At 39.8% G+C, this 24,474-nt stretch overlaps 1 protein-coding gene across 2 annotated transcripts in view; it reads left to right on the top strand.

The window, feature by feature from the left end:
• Positions 1-24,474, top strand: part of WDR17 (WD repeat domain 17) — a 110,583-nt gene that overhangs the window by 6,816 nt on the left and 79,293 nt on the right. The window contains exon 1 of one of the 2 annotated variants that reach the window (XM_063458159.1): positions 20,267-20,336. The exons of the other annotated variant lie outside the window; for it this stretch is intronic. Coding sequence (XP_063314229.1) covers positions 20,286-20,336 — 51 coding nt within the window. The 5' untranslated portion in view covers positions 20,267-20,285. Of the gene's footprint in view, positions 1-20,266; positions 20,337-24,474 lie in introns of those variants that run through there. 2 annotated transcript variants of the gene reach the window in all.

Below are 24,474 nucleotides of genomic sequence, written 5' to 3'. Positions count from 1 at the left end.
ATCTGAGTGAATACCTAGACAACGATTGCAGTAGAATGGCTTAGTGACTTTTAACTTGACACATGGCCAGCCTTGTGTGATTGAATACCAAACTACCTGTCAATCAACCTGGCCGGCCCACTGAGAGGCAACCATGAATGGAGGACTGTTTCAGTGCTCTCTTCAGGGTCATAGTGCCTTGAGTGTATCTGATGAGGTGCATCTAATAGGCACTCACACTATACTTTTTGGGAACAAAGTAGGGGCAGTGGGACAAGACCCAAAAATCAGGACTGTTCTGCCAAAATCAGGTATGTTGGGAGGCATGGCCTTGTGGCTGACTGTGGGGAAATAATCATGTTGCGATACTAACCAAAGACAGCGATTAGAGGTGTATTTAACTCTTCCATGTAAACATTGCTGTTTCTGCAAAACAGGAAGCAAGTGAACAGTCAGTTCTTTAATTTCATGTGTTGGAAGCAAGAAAAATGGGTCAGAGCATCTCAAAAATGGCAAGTCTTGTGGGATGTTTCACATTGAAGAGTTAACATGATTGGACCACTGCATCCAGATGACTTCATTGAGATGAAGTGGTTGTTACGAACACTGGTATTGTAGATACCCGTTTGCCTATTTTCTTCCCGAACTGCTGAAGCCTGAATGATTATAGCTAGCTGTTCGGGTGTAGATTTTGAACGGTTCCATGACGAATGCAGCATCCAAGCAGTTTCTCCCCAGCAAGTATACAGTTACCCAAACATCAGCCTAGTCTAGATAAAGGATACAACAGGAATTAATTTTAATGGGGCCACACTTGGCTTTTATGCAAGTCCCCATGCAAGGGGCACTCCCACATGGACCTTGTGGGGGACTACAACACAAAGTTACAAACCAATAGCAACAAGGTTACAAAGTATGACACTTCCCTACATACCATACAATCCCTCTTTTCTGCCTGGGAGATAATTGAGTCAGATACTGTAATACCTCAATTATCTCCAGGCAGAAAAAAACTTTTTCCATTAAACTTCAAAAGTACTCCAAAACACATAAAAGCCCCATGATCAACATATCCAACATATCCAAAAATCTGACAGATCAGTTCAGGGGTTTAGGAATTTCATGGAGGTCTAAGTATGACCGACCACACACGAGGTTCCTGCCCAGAAATAGTTCCATCGGTTTAGGGTGTGCGGTCAGTCTATTTCGGAAAGTCTGAAAACCGAACAAATCCACGAACAGTACCCCCTGGCTCATAGTAGCGTTTGTTTGCCTAGTTTGTGGAAACAAAACGCTCTCCTGGCTCGTCTGGGAAAGGAAGCAGGCTTTCGCAAAATTTGACCGGTGTTCGGGAAGTCGAGTGTCCGATTTTAGTTCCAGACACTTGATGACCAAGTCCCGCTGCCTCCTTTTGTGCAAACAAGATGCCACACAGGAGAGCACTTAATCCACTGTTCTCTTTGAAGTTAATGAGCCAGGGGGGTGGTCGGTGTTTGGTAGTTTCAACTACCAAAAATAAAAAAGTCAAAGTACCAAAAAAACAGGGTAGTTTCATCACAGTGGTCTGCATGACTATAGTGGTCCTTTAAATCTACAGTTTATGGCAAATAGTATAATATTATAGGTTTTGTGAAGTGTAGCAGCAGTTACCTAATTTATTTAATTAAATGTAAAGGTGAAGTTAATAACATTGATTATATTGTTACAATGGCACCTTTCAAGGATTGAGGTATATTAGGCAGCAAGTGAACAGTCGGTCCTTGAATTTCATGTGTTGGAAGCAGGAAAAAATGTGTCAGATCATCTTCAAAACAACAAGTCTTGTGGGTTGTTACTTGTATGTAGTGGTTAGTACCTACCAAAAGCGGTGCAAGGAAAGACAACCGATGAACTGGCATCAGGGTCATGGGTGCCCAAGGCTCAATTATGCATGTGAGGAGCAAAGACTAGCCTTCACACAGAAGAGCTACTGTACCTCAAATTGTTGAAAAACTTAATGCTGACCATGATAAAAAAGGTGCCAAAAGACACACAGTGCACCTCAGTTTGCTGTGTATGGGGCTGCGTAGCTACAGACTGGTCAGAGTGCCCATGATGACACCTGTCCACTACCAAAAGCACCTTCAGTTGGGACGTGAGCGTCAGAACTGACCATGGAGCAATGGTAGAACGTTGCCTGGTCTGATGAATTACATTTACTTTTAAATCAGGTGGATGGCCAGGTGTGTGTGCCTCATTTACCTGGGGCAGAGATGGTATGATGCACTGCTTAGAAACCTTGGGGCCTGGCATTCATGTTCATGTTACTTTGACATGTATCACATTCTTAGAGATTGTTGCAGACCATGTACACTCCTTCATAGCAATGGTGTTCCCTGATGGCAGTGGCCTCTTTTCAGCAGGATAATGCACCCTGCCACTCTTCAAAAATTGTTCAGGAATGGTTTGAGAAACATGACAAAGTGTTCAAGGTGTTGCAGTGGTCTCCAAATTCCACAGATCTGAATCCATTTGAGTATCTGTGGATGTACTGGACTTAAAGGATCTGCTACTAATGTCTTTGTGCAAGATATCAGAGTACACATTCAGAAAGATTATGGAGGCCGCTCTGCACGAGGAGGCTACATGATATTAGGGAGGTGGTTTTAGTGTTTTGGTTCATGAGTGTATTTTTAATGTTTATCTAGTTGTGATGGTGAAATTATTCATTCATATTTTATACCTTGTTATCTAAGATCCACCCTTATTTGAAATCCTTTAATGCTCTGAATAAAATGAGTCAGGTGAGGTGAGTTTTAACTTTTTGGTGCCACAATAAGGAGGCTTGCGGCAGCCAGTTTCAGCTTTACTACTGAGTGCCTGGATTGATTTATCTTTAAATATAATTAGTATGAATTGCCCATGGTATAGTAAAATTCAAGCAATTGTAGAAGAGTAAGAAAAGTTCTCAAAATAAGCTAATATCCAGCTCAGCTATTTAGTCATCTTAATAACTCAACTTAATAACTGTGTGCTTGATTTTATTTAACACACATTTGTATACAATATAGCTATGCAGTGCATATATATATATATATATATATATATATATAAATATTTGTGTAAGGGGCAAATAGCCGTATATGGAGTAAGGATCCAGCATAAGCGTAGGATAGTATAAAGGGAGCAAGTCGGTTGTGGTGTGCCGAGACCGACGATACGGTAGGCCTGTAAATAAAGAGGGCAAAAATTAATAATCAAAGATTTAATACAGTCAACAAATATATACAAATTAACCAGACATTTCCTTAAATGCATTACAGTATTTAATTCCTGGAAGGATTTTGAAGGTAGGAATCTAGGACCAAAAGTGGACACCATTTGTTGTGGGTAGGATAGTATGTTATCTCTACTGTTGGTGCGTGTTGACTCGTTTCGGAATGTGGTAGAGCCAATAGGTAATGATATATGTGTTTACGTACGTGGGATCGTTAAAGACAATGATCTGTCTGAGTGGTGTTGATGGTAGTGGATTCTCTGGCCTGAGAAAGGCATAAAAGGCAATGTGCATGGCTGGTAATGGCCGACTTGGTAGTATAATTGAATGGTTGTAGATCTAATAGGTCCGATAAGGATGAAAAGTTGGATGGCTATTGGTAATCTCTGAGAGGAATGTGGGGGAACGGATTCCTGAAAACCTTTATATATATATATATATATATATATATATATATATATAAATATATATATATATATATATATATATAATAAATTGGATGAAGAATTGGTATTGAATTGTTACTTAGTCGGAGTGCAGGAGCTTTATTTCATTTATATATATATATATATATATATATATATATATATATATATATATATATATATATATATATATATATATATATATATATATATATAACCTTGCACTCACGCTTAATTAATTCCAACGCCGGGTACATGCGCCAGAACTCCAATAGACACAAATAGCAAAAAGGAATGGCTGCTCACCGGTCTTAAAAAAAATAAAAATTATTGAATAATGTAAAAAAATCGACCAATGTTCCAGTAGGAGCGGCCATGCTAGACGGTCGCATATCAGAGGAGCTCCGTAGTGAATCGCTCAAAACAAGCCAAAATCAGGGCAAAAGCCTCAAAACTAGACAGCTCTGCGACCCAGAGAAGAAAGCCTCAGAAGGCGGCAACAAGCGACGGGTTTCTCGACCGCAACCGGCGGCTTCTCTCCGGGGACAACCTGAGGCCTAGAAGAGGCCTACTCAGACAGTGCGAGGGAGGCGGCCGCTCCCTACACGGACTGCAGCCCACTCACCCGGAGGGCTCCCTGGTACACTCTTCTCCCCCCCCCCCTGCCGGTGAGGGATATCCCGGCGACCACAACCTGCGACCGAGCAGTAAACGCGAAAGTGCATGACCTGCACTACCAGACCAGCAGAGAAAAACATGGTGGGCGCCACGTGTGACTACCTAAACAGCCCCCCACTACCCTCACTCGAGATAAGGCTTGATGCCTATTCGCTGCCTTTTGGGCAAAAAATCTATCGCCGAGGGGGCACTGCCGAGGAGGTTACACCTGCAACACCCCCAAAAGAGGCTGTGCAACAACCCACAGCTACAGAATGGAGCCACGGCGCAGTTCGAATGACGGGGGAAGGAGGTGGGCGACCCGACAAAAGCCTTCGAACCGCAGCCCGAAACCAGCGGTGAGCCACCCTACCTCCGAACAGAGGCAGCTTTGCCACCCTTTGGAGAAGTGGTAATCCACAGGTAGGGAAGCCACTGCGCAGAAAGAGGCCGACAGGTGCCACAGTGGAACACTGCCGTAAACCCACAGCTATCCTAGGAACCACTGCCCATGTGACGGAACTGGCTCACACGACCAAGCCACCGACCAAAGGCTCCAACCGGCTGCAACAACCGCCACCGAGGGGAAACACCCGGCTTAGACGAGGTATCGGATGGCCCCGCTGAGACTGAGACTCCTTGACAGGCAAGGTGCCCACTGTCACCCGCACTCAATATGCCTCCATCTTCCACTGTTTGACTGTTATATAACTTTCTTGCTATAGCCTTTAAGTCTTGCGCCCATCAGCCCCAGATTCCCTCATTTGAAGTAACAGACAGCTTCCAACGGACGCAACGTTATCGGACATTGGTAACATTCTGCCTGCATCAACCGCATTAATTATATACCCAGCGATATACTTGGGCATTTTAGGCAGTCACTCCATACAGCAGGCATAACTCCCACTGATTGTCATACTGTGATAAACACAGTGACAGTGTATTGCTCACTCGCAGAGCAACTCCATTGTGCACCCAATACTGATTCAAGTGTCTCTAACTCGTTGATGTCGGTACCCAGCCCCACGCTGATTAGTGCTAGAACCAAATGTTGAAGAAGTGGAGCGCTGAATTATTGATTGGAATGGAAGGGTATACAAATAGGGAACCTAACAACCTATTAGAAAAATATATAATATACAATAGAAGCAGGTTATACCCTTAACCTTTAACTGCAGTCTCTATTACTACAGTAATGTGGATGAACCTATCTTTCCTTGATAGTCAAACACTAATCTGTCACAAATAGCAAAAAATAGAATCAATTATAGATCTTCTGTATTAGATGCAACAGACTCAGTAATAAAGTCCAATTTTGGTCTGTGCAAATTTCTTTATCCCAGGTATTCTCTTCAGTAGCAACACTCCACAATAGAGTTTAATATATGAAAAAAATATATGCAGAGAAAAAAAAAAATATATACATATATAATTAATGAAACTCTGTATTATTGAAATGCTTAAGAAATAGTCAAAAATGAATTAAAAAATAAAACTTGCTTTATTTAGCTCTTTGCTGAAATCAATTTCTAAAAGTTCAAGTAAAAGGTTTTCATAAATTAATGACAGAAAAAACTTCATTGGCATATGTCTATCGGCTGATTTGCAAAGTGCATGTTAAGGCAGACCTTGTATTGCTCACGGCGTCCCGGATCAGCAGCTTGATGTTGCCTTGCTGGATACAATAGGTAAGTGTGCCCTAGATGCTGGCTTGCAGTGATCAGCCCTCAGTCCTTCCAGACGCGTTTCTCCGGCACAGCGGCTTTTTCAATGGATAGTGCTAGAACCACCCCAGCTTGTTGGCTACTGCTAAGCGATAACCAATCACTAAGTCTAGATGTATTATCTCTCTGCATAGTTAAGCTATGTTATTATCACTACTTAATTATAGTCCGCAGATGAATGAGCATGTAACACTACAAAATCCAATGTTAACCCTGGCATGATATACTATGTTTACCTTAACTGTACCTAGCACCTACCTAGCATATACCATGCTCCAAGCAAAACCTTATGTTTTATAAATGTATAATTATTCAGATCTTACCTTTAGATCCAAAGTTAAGCCTGTTTCATTATTTCTAAAAAAAAAAGTGCAGAATACTCACATGCCATGGCACAATATTTTGATGTATGTTCCTATTATGATTACCGCTGCCGTCATGGCATCATATGCATGTATGTCAATCGATGCACAATAAAAATAAAGAATTAAAAAAAAAAAAAAAAATCGACCAGCGTTTCAGTCCCCATTCGGGACTTTCTTCAGGGTCTAAATGACAGGACAATAACAGGTTGTCCTGTTATTTAGACCCTGAAGAAAGTCCTGAATGGGGACTGAAACGTTGGTCGATTTTTAACATTATTCAATAAATGTTTTTTTTTTTTTTTTTTCAAAAGAAATAGATTTTATTCACTAAACAAATTGTTGGGAAGATTAAAAATAGTAGAATACCATAGACTGTAAGTTCGTTTAAGCAGGTTCCTCTTCAACATATTGTTCCTGTCAGTTTTTTTTTGTAAATGTCTCATTTATTGTTAAATTTCCCCCTCTTATAATATATATTTTATTTTTTTTTTCATATAACTTTTTATTGTTTTGCAAGTTATGGGGTACAGAAAAGAGAGGAAGGGGGGTACGAGGTTACATGTCTCAGCAAGTTATACAATATGCGAACTTGTTATACAGAAGTTAAATACAAATTATGCATTGCCATACAATTTGTGATGACACAGTGGGGTGGTAATAGGGAAGCTAAGGCCTACAAGGCAAAGAGGGGTAGAGGGGTAGGTAGGGTTAAACAGTGGTGGGCCAGCGTTCTTACATCTCTTGGTATGGCCATATATATTGGTATTAACCTGATAAGTTATCTACCGGAGTAGTCACCCCCAACCTCCTGGGTAATACCTCGGTTCAAATGTGTGTTGGGGTCATCCCAGACGACCGTTGGGGTCCGTCGGTATTGTTATCTATCGTACCTCTGAACATTTGTTATGTGTTTTGTTTGGTCAATACTCTAGCATACATTGTCCGCCATGGTTGCCATGCGGTTTCGAACCGTTGTGTTTCTGCACTTTGGTGCGTTGTCATGCTCTCATAGATCTGATACTGTTGGATCTTGTCCCACAACTGAGACTTGGATGGGCAGGCTTGTGATTTCCAGTTAATTGCTATAAGATTCCTAGCAGCTAGTAGTATGAGAGCACTTATTTGCTTGTGTTCCCTAGGAATCCTGGTTGGGAATATAAGCAGGAGGTACATTTGAGGATTCGGAGTTAGGCTCCCTACGCCCAGCGACTCCAGCAAACCCCGGACTTCTGTCCAGAGGGGCTGAATCACTGGGCATGACCACCATATATGGAAAAATGACCCAATCTCCTTGGAGCACCTCCAACACGTTGGCAGCACAGTAGGGTAAATTTTGTGTAGTCTTAGCGGCGTCATATACCATCTGTAGAGCAGTTTTCTATGTGCTTCAATGTGTGTGTAGCATTTAGTGAGTTTAGAGAGACCATTGAGAGCCTGAACCCAATCCTCAGTGGATAAATTGAGGGAGCAATCTTCCTCCCACTGTTTTTTACACGGGGGAGTTTGATGAGGGACCACTTCTTCCCACATTTTATAGCAGAGGGAGATAGACTTGGGTTTGCCTGGTGCGGCCCAGCATCTTTCTATGATTCCCTCAGTTGAAGGGATTTTCTCACGGGTATTGTCGTGCTTATGTACATGAGTCAGTATGGTACCTTTAAGTCTGAGGAATGTGAATAGTTCCTCCGGTGGTAGGTGCCATTTCGCCTGTATGTCAGTGAACTGCATAACCTCCCTGTCCTCCAGCAAGTGTTGTATGTTGGTGATACCCGCTTTAACCCACCTAGTTAGAGGTAGGTGCGGTGATGTGGCTTTTAAAGCCGATAGTGGTGCCCTGACGTGATACAAGGTTTTACATCCTAGCGAGGACATGAACGTGTCCCAGATGCTAAGTGTGAGAGTGGTGGTTGGGTACAGGGCTAGTCCAGGGGTTCTCAGGTGTTTGGGTGTCCACAGGGTGTCAACCATGTTCCCTCCCTGAACCTGTTTGTTCTCCATATCTACCCAGCTCAACTCTCCTTTAGGGGAGTGTAGTAGGATCCCGGCTGTTAGCGCCGACGCTTTGTAGTATTGGGCTATATTCGGTAACCCCACACCCCCTTGTTTGACTTGTGCGTACAGGAGTTTGGCAGGGATCCTAGGTCTTTTATTGTCCCATATAAAGGCATTACACGTGGTTTGTAGGGTCTTGAGTAGGGGTTGTGCTATCTTTAGGGGAAGCATGCGAAAGATGTATAGGATTTTGGGTAATATGGTCATTTTGAAGGCGTTAATCCTTCCCAACCAAGAGATATGTGTATGTTTCCATTTTAGTGTCTCCGTTTTGCACATGTTGGGGAGAGTTGAAAAATTTAAGCGGGCAGTTTTGTCAACCGAAGGCGCAATTTTAACCCCCAAATATGTAAGAGAGGATGACCTCCAATCAAATTGGTGCTTGTCTTTTAGAGCTGTTATGCGGCCTGATGGCAGGTTAACTGGTAATGCTTGGGTCTTGTCCTGATTTAATTTATAGTGGGAAACCAGGCCAAAGTCTCTAAGGGTATGTACCAGGTGGGGCAGTGAATGTTCCGGGTCTGCTAACGTTACTAGAACATCATCGGCGAACAGTGCCAATTTATGTTCCTGGCCTAGTACATGTATTCCTTTGATGTTTTGATGACTGCGGATCTTTTGGGCCAAGGGTTCCAGTGACAGGATATATAGGAGAGGGGATAGAGGGCAGCCCTGACGTGTCCCATTGGTGATATGGAATTTGTCCGAGATGAAGCCTCCACTAGAAACCTTGGCAGCTGGCGTGCTATACAGTGCATTGATACATGTGATCATTTCTAGTGGGAACCCATATGCTTCTAAGACCCTAGACATGTATGTCCAATTAAGGCGATCGAAGGCCTTCTCCGCGTCCAGCGCAAGGAGAAGGCCCTCGGTGTTGCTCCTATCCATACATGCCAACGTGTTTAGAATGCGTCGGGTGTTATCCGAGCCTTGCCGGCCGCGGACAAACCCTGATTGGTCGTTATGCACTAATTGCGTGAGGAAGGGGGCTATTCTATTGCTAAGTATCTTGGCGTATATTTTGGCATCGCCATTCAGCAATGATATGGGTCTGAAATTTTTGCACTGTGTAGGTGGCTTCCCGGGTTTAGGGAGCATGGAGATGTGGGCCAGGAGAATTTCTTCTGGTAAGGCACCTTTGTTGCTACTCTGCCTATATAATTGTAGCAGATGAGGTGAGAGGACAGCTGCAAACAGCTTATAGTACGTATTTGTGAGTCCGTCAGGTCCTGGTGACTTGCCCGTGGGCAACGCCTTAATCACTGCTGAGATTTGGTCCAGTGATATAGGCTTCTGCAAGGCCTCTATTGCGGTTGGGGTCAGGGAGGGTAGGTGTAGGTCCGATAGGAAGCTGTCTATGTCTGTTTTTGTCGGGACTATAGTTGTTCCTTCATGTTGAAGGTTATATAGTTGACCATAGTACTTTGCAAAGGCATTTACTATCCCCTTTGGGTCAATGATTTTGTGGTTGTTGCTATCTAGTAGGTAGGCAATTCTGGAGGCGACAGTTTTTTGTTTTAGTTGTGCTGCTAATTTGGCTCCCGCCCTATTCCCTGCTGCGAAGAATTTGTGTTTTGATTTTTGTAAGAGGTAGGTAGTTTTAGCCAGTTCAATATCCCTCAACTGAGATTGGAGAGCCAATAGTTGTCTCTGTAGTGCGCTATTGGGTGATTGTTTGTTCTCGTGAGTGAGAGTTTTAATCTCATTGACTATAGTCAAGTATTGCGCTTGGCGTGTTTTTTTGGTGTGGCTAGCGTGCTTGATAAAGCTTCCTCTAATGACCGCTTTATGAGCTAGCCAGACGTAGTCTGAGTTAATGTCCTGCTGATCGTTGTCTGTAAAATAGTGCTTGAGGTCTGTTGTTATTTGTTTGACTATGTGTGGCTGTGTTAGCAATTTGTTGTCTAGCCTCCAAGATGTTTGGCCGGTATTAGGGAATCTCTCTTTGAGTGTTAATGTGATAGGAGCGTGGTCAGACCACGTGATGTCTCCAATTTCTGTGTCCAGTATTTTTGTGAGGGAGGTGGTCTTTATTAAGAACCTGTCTATCCTGGAGTAGCTGTTATGCACCGCAGTATAGCAGGTGTAATCAGTTTCAGTGGGGTGTGTGATTCGCCAAGGGTCTACAAAGTCATGTGTTGCTAAGACATCTTGAATGTTACGCGACTGTGTGAGCCGCCTCTTTGAGGTGGTCGTTGCTACTGTTTTCGAGGCTGATGAGTCTCTAAAGCTATCTAGAAGAAAATTGGTGTCACCTCCAAGTATTACCTCCCCAAATTTATACAGATTCAATAATGCAAACATTCTAGACATAAACTCCTCTTGGTTATCGTTAGGCCCATATATGTTCATTAAGGTGAAGGGGTTGTTGTTGAGATGGCATTGTATTATCAGGTATCTACCTTTTTTATCAGTGATTTTTCGGATCAGTTCAAAAGTGGTTTGTTTGCTAATTAAAATGGACACTCCCCTCTTTTTTGTGGAATAGCAGGAGTGATGGTCTATAGGAAACCAGGGTGAATTAAATCTGGGGCGAGATCCCCACTTAAAGTGGGTTTCTTGAAAGAAAGCGACGTGCGCCTTCTGATTCTTGGCCTCTAACAATGCCAATCTCCTCTTATTGGGTGTATTTAACCCTTTTACATTAAGAGAAAGTACCTTGAGGGACATATCACCAGTAGTAACTCGAGTCTCGTTGTCTACCTGAGCTTTTTGTCAGCGTCGTCGGAGTTTGTGGAAGACACTGGGGGGGGGGGGGGGGGGGGGAGGGTTAGGTAGCACTATATGACAGAAAAACGTGAACTATATACAAGCCCGATAGCCAGGTGGCTAGTGCAGAAATCTGCTGACGGGTAGTAAAGTGGCTTAGTACTTAAGCCTGTTGGGGTACCGTGGGCGCTGTCGTTGCGTTACTAATGGGGTGTGCACACGTGGATGTTTTTTGTTTTTAAGTCCGGTGAGCAGCCATTCCTTTTTGCTATTTATATATATATATATATATATATATATATATATAACATTCAAAATACACAATCCAGCACACTCGCTAATTCACTAAACAATGATTTGAAATGTAACAGATTGTAGTAGTTTTATTTAAAAGCACCTCACCTAAGAAAAAAATTATGTTTAACCCCTTAAGGACCAAACTTCTGGAATAAAAGGGAATCATGACATGTCACACATGTCATGTGTCCTTAAGGGGTTAAAAGACAATCAGCGTTTCAGTCCTGCATAGAGGACTTTCATTAGGATCAAAGTGTATTTAATCCTGATGAAAGTCCTCTATGCAGGACTGAAACGTTGATAGTCTTTTAAACATTTATTAATACATTTTGGACTTTTAAAATCCGTGAGTGCAGCTACCTATTTGGAAGAATGGATAATACAGCCTTGGTTTGCTAGCACCCGGTCACAAAGGGACACTAAAGCGTGAGTGCAAGATCATTTTTGTATTTTTATATATATATATATATATATATATATATATATATAAATGTTTATATAAATATTATTAAATATATTGTGTCTGTAAATAACAAAATCTCTATTGTAAGTCAAATGTAAATCAATGTAAGATGCAAAGAACTACATATAAATGCATGCATCTATACATATACCAGCACGTGTCTTAACATGCAAAACATATGTCTATACAAACTCCTCCCAGTGACTTTTGTATTGAGCACGTATGCATCACTAAAACTTTTTAAAGAAGGGTGCTTAACAAAACGTAAGATCTACTATTAGCTTGGCTAATAGAGCTTGGCAGCTGCTTCTAAGTGCTGTAACAAAGTGTGTGATTGGAGATAAACTGGAGGTAATCTGAGGTATTCAGGAGGATAAATAAAAAATTTAAGATTTGTTTGCTTTAAATTGTTCACCTCATTAAAATGGCAGACTTAGTTCAGTGTAATAGTTGTTATGCTTTTGTTTCACCTTCCACTTTTTGGAGATTTGGATGCTGTCTAATCTGTAGACAGTTCTCTATATTGCGGCAGGAGATTGTATTTTTGAAGTCTGAGATTTGTAAATTATCTGGTAAACAAACTCAGGCTGGAACTGCTGCAAAGCCACTGCCACAGAGACGTATTAGGAATGGCAGATAGATTACTGTAGGATCTGGTAGACTTAGAGTTGTGGATAAAAGGCATATTGCACAGTCTGTTGCTCTACATAATTAATTTTCTGCCCTTTCAGAGTGTAATGGTGTTATGGAGACAGGCTCAGTTACTGAGGGTAGTGGTGTTGTAGAGACAAGCTCAGGCACTGAGGGTAGTGGTGTTGTGGAGACAGGCTCAGGCACTAAGGGTAGTGGTGTTGTGGAGACAGGCTCAAGAACCGAGGGTAGTGGTGTTGTGGATACAGGCTCAGGCACCAAGTGTAGTGGTGTTGTGGAGACAGGCTTGGAGACTATGGTGAGGCCTAATAGAAAGCAGTTGTTGTTGGGTGATTCTATCATAAGAGGTGTGGAGATGTACAATGGTGGTCTTGTGGGATGTCTTCCTGGAGCTACTGCTCACAGAGACAGGAGACGTATTTGTAATATTGTTAGGCGAGCAAAGCAGGAAGGGGAATTGGATGTACTTGTCCATCTAGGGACAAATGACTTGACTTGCAATGAGGCTTCAGAGGTAAAGGAAGTTTTTAGTGTTTTTGACAATGATATACGACAGGTTGCTTCCACACTGTCATTCTCTGAAGTTCTGCCTGTGCATAACACTCAGAACGACAGGCGGATGCGTATTAGGGACTTTAACTTGTGGCTTGGTGAATGGTGTCGGGAGCAAGGATTTGGCTTTATTTCTCATGATAACTTTGTTTGGAATGGAAATAAACTGTACAAAAAAGATGCGAATGGTTAGAGTTAGGACCCACCTAAGAGGTCTGCCTTGACGTGGCAGATGGACATACCCTCTCATGGCCATTGGAGGTAACTAAAAACCTCCATTTGTTTAAAAATACATAGGGATGTGGAAAGAGCGCAGGTAACTTTTTTCTTTGGTTTTTACTATATGTATTTTGGCTGATGTGTACTATGGTCGTTGCTGCCGCCCAGGAGTAATGGGAATTTGAGTGCAGGACTAGTTTCTTTGTATTTGTACAAAAAAGATGATTTGCATCTTTCTCAAAAGGGAACAAATGTTCTCAGTGAGCAGTTCAGAGGTTTTGCTAGGATGTATTTAAACTAGGAGGGGGGTAAAATGGTGATAAAACATCAATCCCATTGCCCCCCAAAACAAGGACAGAAGGTGCCTGTAGCAAATGTGTTAAAATATGATAAGCTTAGAGTCATGTCTACAAATGCTCGCAGTTTAGGGAATAAGATCCATGAACTTGTGGCAATAATGGCAACTGATAATGTAGATTTAGTTGCTGTTACTGAGACATGGTATAATGAGAACAATGACTGGGACATAGCAAAACCATACTCTTTATATAGAAAAGACAGGGAAGGCAAGAAAGGGGGAGGGGTGGCCCTGTATGTGAAGGATAGCATAAAATCTAGCCTAATAAAAGTTAGTGAGGCGAAAATAGAGTCCATTTGGGTTACGTTAGAATTTGGTAATCACACAGTAACTCGTGTAGGTGTGATTTATAGGCCCCCAGGACAAATAGGAGAGTTAGATAATCTACTAGTTGAGAAAATAGCTAAAATGACAATAAAGGGGGAAGTTATCATCATGGGTGACTTTAATCTTCCTGATGTGAATTGGAAAACCAAAATAGCTGCTTGTGCCAGGAGCTCACATTTTCTAAACTTCCTATTGGGAGTGTCTCTAAAACAAGTCGTTGAGGAGCCAACTCGTAAGGAGGCCATACTAGATTTAGTGTTAACAAATGGAGATTTGGTATCAGATATTACTGTAGGTGAACGTTTAGGATCCAATGATCATCAGTCTGTGTGGTTTAATATAAGAACAGTGACTGAGTCACACTACACAAAAAGAAAAGTTTTAGACTTTATAAAAACTGACTTTTCTAAAATTAGACTATGTTTAAAGAAGTCATAGTCCAAGAGAAATGGGATTATTTAAACGTTGCACCGCTGAAGTCAACAGAAAATTGCATTAGGCTTGTCAGTAAAAGCAAAAAATTCTGTAAACCACTGTGGTACTCTGCAGATGTGGCCAAAATAGTAAAAAAAACAAAGTTAGCATTTAGTAATTATAAAAAAAAAAAACAGAATGAGGAAGACAGAATGGTCTATAAGATTAGGCAGAAAGAGGCTAAGCAAGTTATAAAAGCTTCCAAATCACACACAGAAGAGAAAATAGCACAGTCAGTAAAAAAAGGGGACAAAACAATTTTTAGATACATAAATGAGAAAAGGAAAGTAAAACAAGGATTAGTTACATTAAAAACAAAAGAAGGAAGGTATGTAGAAGAAGATAAAGGTCTAGCTGGCTGACTGATAAGTGCAAGATAATGCATCTTGGATGTAAAAACCCAAGGGCAGAGTACAGAATATTTAATAGAGTCCTAACCTCAACATCTGAGGAAAGGGGTCTGGGGGTGATTATTTCTGATGACTTAAAGGTAGGCAGACAATGTAATAGAGCAGCAGGAAATGCTAGCAGAATGATTGGTTGTACAGGGAGAGGTATTAGCAGTAGAAAGAGGGAAGTGCTTATGCCATTGTACAGAACACTGGTGAGACCTCACTTGGAGTATTGTACGCAGTACTGGAGACCGTATCTCCAGAAGGATATTAATACTTTAGAGAGAGTTCAGAGAAGGGCTACTAAACTGGTTCATGGATTGCAGGATAAAACTTACAAGCAAAGGTTAAAGGAACTTAACATGTATAGCTTGGAGGAAAGACGAGACAGGGGTGATACATTTAAATACATAAAGGGAATCAACACAGTAAAGGAGGAGACTATATTTAAAAGAAGAAAAACTACCACAACAAGAGGACATAGTCTTAAATTAGAGGGGCAAACGTTTAAAAATAATATCCGGAAGTATTGCTTTACTGAGAGGGTAGTGGATGCATGGAATTGGCTTCCAGCTGAAGTGGTGGATGTTAACACAGTAAAGGAGTTTAAGCATGCCTGGGATATGCATACGACTATCCTAACTATAAGATAAGGCCAGGGACTAATGAAAGTATTTTAATAAAATTGGGCAGACTAGATGGGCCAAATGGTTCTCATCTGCCGTTACATTATATGTTTCTATGTTGTCAGGTCTTAAATATTACTCCCTACTGCAAGCCTGAAGAGTCAATGACATGTTCACCAGTGGAGAAGTTCTACTTGCCAATACTGCATTTTCACTTGACAAAGGCTAGTGGTGAATGGACATTTTGATCCCTGCCATATCTTATCATATTTCTTTTGCCTCAATATTGCTTAAATATACACTGTTTTGGTTTCAGGTTAAATACTCTCAATTAACACTTGATTTATATTTTGTTGTTAAATATTTAATTTCATATTTCCAAGACATCAAAGTATGTTTGTTTGTGCTTGCCAATCAAACAAACAAATGAATAATTAAAGCTTTCTGCTGTACCATCGGGAGATGTATCCAGGCAACCATAGAACAATGTATCATAACATTTCTTTATGAGCTTGGGATATTATGCAAAACAACCAGAGTAATGCTAAATCGAATTTATATTTTCTCAATATTTCCAAAAGCTGGTCCTAGTGGCAGCCAGAAGAATTGTTTGGATAACTGCTGTTATTTTCAGCCATAGGATATTACTAATGCCCTATGTAATAAAAAGCATTACGTATTTAGATTTCATAAAAAATAGAAAAAATAAGTATCTGTACAAATTTCCAGTATTTTTTTTGTTTTTGCTGGATGAGCAATTTAGAATACTGAGAAAACTAGAGATACAATTACTGTGATTAAAGTGAAATTAAGAAATAGATACCTTGTGAATATAATAGAGCAACATACGTCAATAATATACAATACAAAATATGTTTAAACAGTGGAATATATCAGTGGTGGCAAGCCCATGGCATCACTTATGCAAAAAGTATTTCAGTTGATCCATCTGACATCCAATTATGGAGCTAATGCTCAACAACACTATCTAACCAAATCAGATTTTACTTTAAGATATGCCATTGCATTGTTACCTTTGCGGTTTTCACAACCCACAATGCCACTCAACTAAATGCTGACATGTCTGTCAAACAAGTGAAATGAGAAATCGTTTTTTTCTAGACCAGTATGGCGTACTGCACAGTGAAAAGTTTTATTTCTAGACCAAACACAAGCCTGATATATTTGTCTTTTTTCAACAGTGGATCATCGGAACAGAATGCCCAAACTTAGAAATGGGTTGTACACCAATACGTGTCAGAAAGAAGCATTGGCATGTTAATTGGTGTGCAGTCTGTTTCATTTTTGTTAATTGGCTGCTATTTTAGAGCTGGGCAGTGCCCTGTTTGAGTGGTTGCCCCACAATTTAAACTCCATAGTAAACAGAAAATAGTTGGATAGCATCAGTCCATTCTAGGTAGTGAGAAAAAAAATAGTTGTAGCTAAGATAACAATCCTAAACTACGTAAGACTTTAGCTAATGTTTGGGTCTCGGTAGCCAGGACAAAAAATGCTGGATGGTAGAAAGTTATCTACGTATGTGGACACAGGAACAGAATCTGCCATGGCTTAACATGAATGGATAACTTTCAAACTTTTCTGAAGCCAACATATGTCATCAAAGGGGGCCCGATTGCGCTGTTAAAGCGCCGCAGCGCTGACCGGGCCCCCTGGAAATCCATAGCCATCGGGTGGCCCTAACAGCATGGGCCAGAGCTACAGCACATGGTGGCGGGCACCCGGTCCCGTTCACAGCTGCGACCCCTGTATGTACGCCACTGCTGCACACCAGTCAAGCTATAAGACTTGCTTTTCCCACAGAAATCTCAAATTTGCAGTAATGTTACTACCGCAAAGGATTCTGGGTGGGCATATATAATATATTCATATTAGTTTAACAAAGAATCACAATTTTGCCTCATTCCATTTTAAACATGGATTCCTTTGAGTCTGTGTTTGCTGTATACAACAGGTTTGAAACACAACTTATTAAAAGATGCAAAGCCAGTGAACCAGTCATGGAGAACTGTTTCATTGTTAATGCAAATCAGCAACATGATGTGGGTTACTGGTTTGCTATTGAGGCTTGGTAGTGCTTGGGAAGCAAGTTGTGTTTCTTTCTCCTATTTTACAAATACTCTGCTCCTTCTTTTTTTTATTCTACAAGTACATCGCTCCCTGCTATCGTGTATCCCCCTACTTCAACTCCTCCTCTTACTCTACCCGCGTGTTACACTTGTTCGTGCATGCACATGTTTGTATGTGCGCACACACGCCCGTACGTACGCACTTTCGGGCACTCTCATCTGCACGCCTGATTTGTAATCCTGAAATCTTAATTGCATGTAGCATTCTTGTTGTGTGTAATGGTAAAAAATACATACATTGTTTGCAATTTGTCCAAATGGCTCACTTTGATTTAATTTTTAGTGAAAGCAAACCTATTATCCAAAATAGATGAAAAGCATAAAATTAGAAAATAAATGCATTTAGTGCATAATTTTAGAAAATTTTAAGTGATGACAGTGCAAAAACACAAGTATGTTAAATATAATAAGGGGTAACTCCGATCCTCATCTGCTGTTAATTAGTAAGATTCGAAAGAGACTACAGACAATACAACCTTTCTTAATGCATTACACAAATAGATCATTAGAAATTCATTAAATGGACACTATAGGCACCAAAACAACTTTAGCTTAAAGGAACACTATAGTGTCAAGAATACAAACATGTATTTGCAACACTATAGTTTTAAATGTGCTGTTTAGGTTTCTTCCCGAATTTTCAGTGGACTGCGGTAAATCACAGTCGGCTTTCGAGTTCCAAAAGAATTCAGAGTTACTCCTGGTCACCGTGTCTCAGCAGCCTTCTCGCTGGCGAAAGGTGACTCTAGGACTGTGAACAAGTGGTGTTGGGTTGGGAGACACTAGTTGGAGGGTCAGTCCATAGTGATAACAGTCTTTATAGAGAGGATGAGAGTTGGGGAGACATGTACCTGGGTTAGGTGACTAGAAGGTCTGTCACAGCCTATATGTACAGTATGTATAATAATGTCTAATTGAGTTTTATACAAAATACAAATAAGGCACATTTGTAATTTGTGACAATTAGTTTTCACCAAGCTGCTAACACAATGTAGAGCATGATGGGGAAACTTGATGCATTACCAATTAAGTTATTTTTGCCTTAAATTTGAAATTCAATTTGAATATTCAAATAAATAAACTTGTTATTGTGATTCCATTCTTGCTACGGCACTTTTATTCATAACTCTCATTGTACTTGTATAACATTTGCTGCAGCTTATCCACATGTTGCTGTGAGTATAGCTGTGGAACTCCAAGATACAATGAAACAGACTGGATATTGTGAAGTATATACGTACATAATGTATATTACTGAGCTTTACTACTGAGGCATGCTAGGATACATACATATATCATACCTCCCAAAAAGTCCAACATTCAAAACAGTTTATGTTTTGGGGACCTGTCCTGCCATCCCACTTTTGGTCAGCTACTTCCTTCTAATGTCCTACTTCCGAGGAGTGGACATTAGAGATCAAGTTCCCCAAAAAACACAGCATGAATGCATCATTAGACTTGCACACTTGTTCTGTGCAAACTACACTTGTGGGAATTATACTGTATAAGAGAGCTGGCAAACTGAGATTATATGCCTTTTTTGGGGCAGGGCCACACCATTTGAAGTGGTCCTGCATCACCACATCACTGGCATGTCCCTTATTGGGGATTTTATTTAGCAAGACTTTGATGGCAATGGGTAAATTAATATTGGTATAGTAGGAACAAAGCAGTGGGGCAAACAACCCAGTACAATATACCTCCCAACATTGAGAAGTGTGGAAGAGGTATACAGAAAGGACAGGATTGCCTGATGAGTGACAGTTATGCATTGAGTGCCACTGGCTAGTTGAAAAGGGGCATGTAAGCCTGGCATAGTGGCTGTCTTGTCTCATGCTGGTGAGCCTTCCCAAACGTTGGAGGGATGGTGAATTGTTCTAAACGGGCAGAAAAGCCAACATATTTTTTCATGTAGAAGCAACAGGAGAAGAGGCCCAAAATGACGAATGCCAAATGCAGAGCGATTGGTTATATTCAATACACTATATATCAGTGCTACCACTTCCAGAGAGAAGGCAGACAAATAACGATGTGCCAGAGTCCCATACATTATTACTATCCCAATTTTCTGAACTCCTAAAAAAAGCGATGACACAAGAGATCTGGAACCTGAAAAACGCAATGCCTGATAAAATGGGACACTTGGCAGGTATTGATTTTTTTTGACAGACTTGTTACTTCCTGATTGCTGGCATCTATCGAGGTTTGTGTGCAAGTATATTAAACAACCGATTACATTTTATATATGGGTTATGTAATTGAATTTTTTTTTTTATATATATACAAGATTTATCTAGTACTATAGCTATAAAAAAAAAATGACAAAAAATAAAATGTTAAAACCTGAGGAATATTCTCATCTTTAGATTCTGATGGGGTTAAAGAGCGCAGTTGCCAGGTTACTGCAGCGCTGTGTGCTGTACGTGTGTGCCGTGTGTATGACTCCACCATGCTTCGGCTTATTCCTGCACCCTTTAGGAAGTCTGCATTATTTTCTGAGCAGGCATAGCCAATCCATCTTTCCAGTGAGCTGGGCTCTTTTTTTTTTTTTTTTTTTTCTGTAGAGAAATCAGCACACAACAGCGTTCTATAAACAGCACACATTTCGAATGGAAATGGAAATCCTTCAGTGGTTCGCAAAATATGATACATACATGAAGGTAGGGGGGTGACCCACAGTGATGCTTAATGATGCATAATGCGTTGCCTAGTTTCTCTCAGGTCCTGCACGTTTTCGAATTGTGTATGTATTTTATGCACTGTAGGTGTTATCATTAGAGACATTTAGTTTTAAAAAAAGATGTTCTATTAATAGAAACAGAGGGAGGCTCAGCTTGCTGCTGATGAAACAGGCTATGAAGAAAAATGCTCTCATGGTTTTTCCCTATCTCCTTGGAAACGGGGGTTATTCTTTGATATTAGCTGTTGTTGCATCGCAAACATTTTATTAACCGATGTGTAATGTATAATAACTATATAATTGAAAAAAAAAAAACGTGACTATTTGTATTTCTGAAAGTTATGCAGTAGAGCGCAAAAAATACAAATCATCAGTAGCAATAGAACCACTGACTTAGAAGATAAAGAGGCAGAATTGCATTATGTTGCTGGAAGGTAGAATGTTATGTTATAATTGTCTTTCAAAACATATGTGCCAACCTTCTTTGCTGCCATTTTGTTTAACGTGATCTGATGAATGGCCCTTTCCTTCTCTCTTAGCATGTTCACATAGGCTCCATTAAAAAAAAAAAAAAAAATATGGAAATATTGTATAAAAACAGTGTCATGTTTTTATTGTTTAGTAGTAACTGCAGCTGTAAAAGCTGTGTGTTATTTATTTTTTTGGTGTGTGTTTTTATTTAAATTTTGCTTTTTGATCCTCCAGAGAACAATTTGAACATAAACTCTTTGATCCCAAATAATTGAGGCAACTCTGATAATTGTTACTGAGATGCCATAATGTTTTGAGTATTATTTAATTATTTTCCCAAAAACTTTACACTTAAGTAATCTGAGAGAAACAAGTCACTTAAAATAAACTTTATAAAGAAAATATATAAAAAATATTTTAATAAAAACAAAAGTCACAATACCTTGTTTTATGATTAGCCAGTATTGTGTATATACTATATTATAAACAACAGTAGATACTTAGGCCAACCATTTCCAATATCAATTCTTTTTTTTTATTAAACATTGTAATTATTTACTATGGATTATTGGCAACAATGTGTAGTATAAATGAATATAACGTTTATAAAGTTAACATTTTCTACTGGAAAAAAAAAAAAGCAAATACTTTCGATTATCAGGTGTTTGTATAATAGTATAAAGTATAATAGACATTCCATCCCAGATTTATTTGAGCTTTTCTCCACTGCTGTCAAGATTGGTAATTTCAAAATGTAAATATATATATATATATATATATATGTGTGTGTGTGTGTGTGACATGTCTGTCATCCTGAAGAAGGCTCCAGAGAGGAGCCGAAACGTTGATGTGGACTTTTTATTTATTTTATGAATTAAAAGTTATATTTTACTTTATCTGAAAGACCCTGGAGTGCTGTCCGTTCATTGGAATATTTATGCATGTGTGTGTTTATTTTTTGTATTTTTTTTTTGATTTGTCATTTAATTATTTGCTTTGAATTACTGGTAACAAAGCCTAGTTCTTTAAGAGACCACATATGAGCTTCCCGCCAGACAGCTCTGAGCTGGGTTTTTACAGTTCAAAAAGATACTTTGTAGCTTACAAACTTTTGTTGCTGATATTTGTAAATTATATCAGGTAGTTTAGAAGTAAGTATTACAAGCAAGTAACAGAACAGGAAAGATGCAGTACATTTCTTTAGAAACTGACGAAGGGAAGTATAGTTTGGTGAACGTGATTAAAAATGAGAAGGAAAGGTAAAAAAAAAAAAATAATGTGGTTGAATCTCCAAGAATTTACAGAAAATGCTTGAATTGATTTTTCCTGCGCTTGATTATATTTAATGTGTTCTTTGCATGCAATTTGAATATTTTTTTATTTGATTAAAATAACACTATAGTGTTAGGTTAGGCCCCCCCGTGTAAAATTAAAAAAAATAATAATTAAACTTAAACAAATTACTTACCTTTTCTCCAATTTCAAGTCACCTTTGGCGCTGCCGTGACCTCCTCTTTGAGGCTTCCAGGATGATGGGCCAATCCATTGCTCCCTATAGTGGAGCATTGGGGAAAGTAGGAGCATGTGCTGCACTTCCCACCTGCACCTCCAATTCCTTTGTTTCCAGTGATTCTCTATGGCTGATCGGGAAGGCACTGTGCATGTGCACGTGACATCACGGTATGAGATCTGGGAAGTGAGATTCCCAGCTCTCATACCCAGTGGGCTTAAAGGACTGTCTTAAAGCCGTACTTGGTGAAATAAAGGCTTTTTGGTGGTAAGATAGGGGGGCAGCACTGCAAGCTCTATCACAACATCAATAAGATGAAGTAGTTAAAGTGCCTACAGTGTTCCTTTAATTAAAAGAAATGTGGGTCAACTCCATCCTTTGATAGGCACACTGTGCATCAAAACAGGGACACGGATGCTTTCTGTACTGAGCGGACACCTCTCTTGATTTTACTCTGGGAGCCAATGTACTTTGGCCTTAAGCAGCATGCTCACATATTTTCACTAGTGAACCTTAGAATGCCTGATAGCTTGCAGACTGGGCAACGGCCTTGAAGATGTGTGGTGGGAGGGGGTCTGTATAATGACTTATTTTTGCATTCTATCATCTGAGTGTAAAGACAAAGTTATAGTCAGTTATGAAAACATGAGACTATTATACATATATGATGTGTGATCTCTTTGATTGAGTTCATATATATGTTCATGTATTTGTTATGGTGGGTGTGTGGTTGTATGTATTTGACAGTGAGGATCCACAGGATTAATTATGTGCCTTGACACACAAACTACTAAAATATGTCATCTTAACCAGAGTTCACTAATTGAAGAGAAAGTGACACCAAAAAGCTAATTACTGGTTGGGCATACAGCCAGCCATCTCTGCTAAATCAGGTATTATTACATAGTTACATAGTTACATAGTTACATAGCTGAAAAGAGACTTGCATCCATCAAGTTCAGCCTTCCTCACATATGTTTTTTGCTGTTGATCCAAAAGAAGGCAAAAAACCCAGTCTGAAGCGCTTCCAATTTTGCAACAAGCTAGGAAAAAAATTCCTTCTTGACCCCAGAATGGCAGTCAGATTTATCATTGGATCAAGCAGTTATTACCCTACATTGAAAGATTATATCCTTGAATATTCTGTTTTTGCAAATGTCAATGTGTGTGCCCACGATTCCCTTGATTATTCTCTATAATTCCCTGTAAGGGAATAAACATTGTTTGTATATTTACTTTTTAGAGTTTTTAAATAATGATTCTTATTGGACAACTGGAGATTATTATAATGTGTTTACTTATATGCAACTACTTGGGAATTAGGGGAATTGTCACTTGTCTTCAAAATATACAGTTTAAGAAAACATCAAAAATAAATCACATTTAAAGGCAACAAAACAACTTTAACTTAAATGAACACTATAGTGCTAGGAATAAAAACATGTATTTCTAACACTATATAAGATGAAACAGTGAGTTACAGATATGGGGATACCCAGACTGTAGCTCAAAAATGGGTTGGAGAGGTAATAAAGGGCATAATCCTCAATACAACACAAATAATAAATTAAGACTAATGGGAGAAAAACCCCTATCTAGAAAAGAAAGGATCCACTCCCACTGAAATTAACTCCCAGTAACTACATTCAAAGGTAATGGCAGCAGTAAAATATCAACTTTATTGAAATTCTTAATAGAGATCCAAGAAAGGTATACTCAGGGCGGTGCAAGGATTTTTGCCGCCCTAGGCAAAAGTTAAGTTTGCCGCCCCCCCCCCCCATGTGACATCACAATACCCCACCCATATGATCTGCCATGTTAACTAGCACCAGTGCTGCAGTGCCGCCGTGTTTACATTAAAAGGCCTGTAGGGACTGGCTATAGACACCAGAACCACTACATTAAGCTGCAGTGGTTCTGGGAACTATAGTGTTTCTTTAATGTGAGGTAAATTAGAGATTAGTGCCACGAATAATATACTAGAAACATAGAAACATAGAAACATAGAAACATAGAATGTGACGGCAGATAAGAACCATTCGGCCCATCTAGTCTGCCCAGTTTTCTAAATACTTTCATTAGTCCCTGGCCTTATCTTATAATTAGGATAGCCTTATGCCTATCCCACACATGCTTA

The sequence above is a fragment of the Pelobates fuscus genome, chromosome 6 (genome assembly GCF_036172605.1).
Source record: "Pelobates fuscus isolate aPelFus1 chromosome 6, aPelFus1.pri, whole genome shotgun sequence".
NCBI lineage: Eukaryota > Metazoa > Chordata > Amphibia > Anura > Pelobatidae > Pelobates > Pelobates fuscus.
The sequence above is the reverse complement of the archived record's forward strand: the minus strand, read 5'-3'. Positions and strand labels throughout refer to the sequence as shown.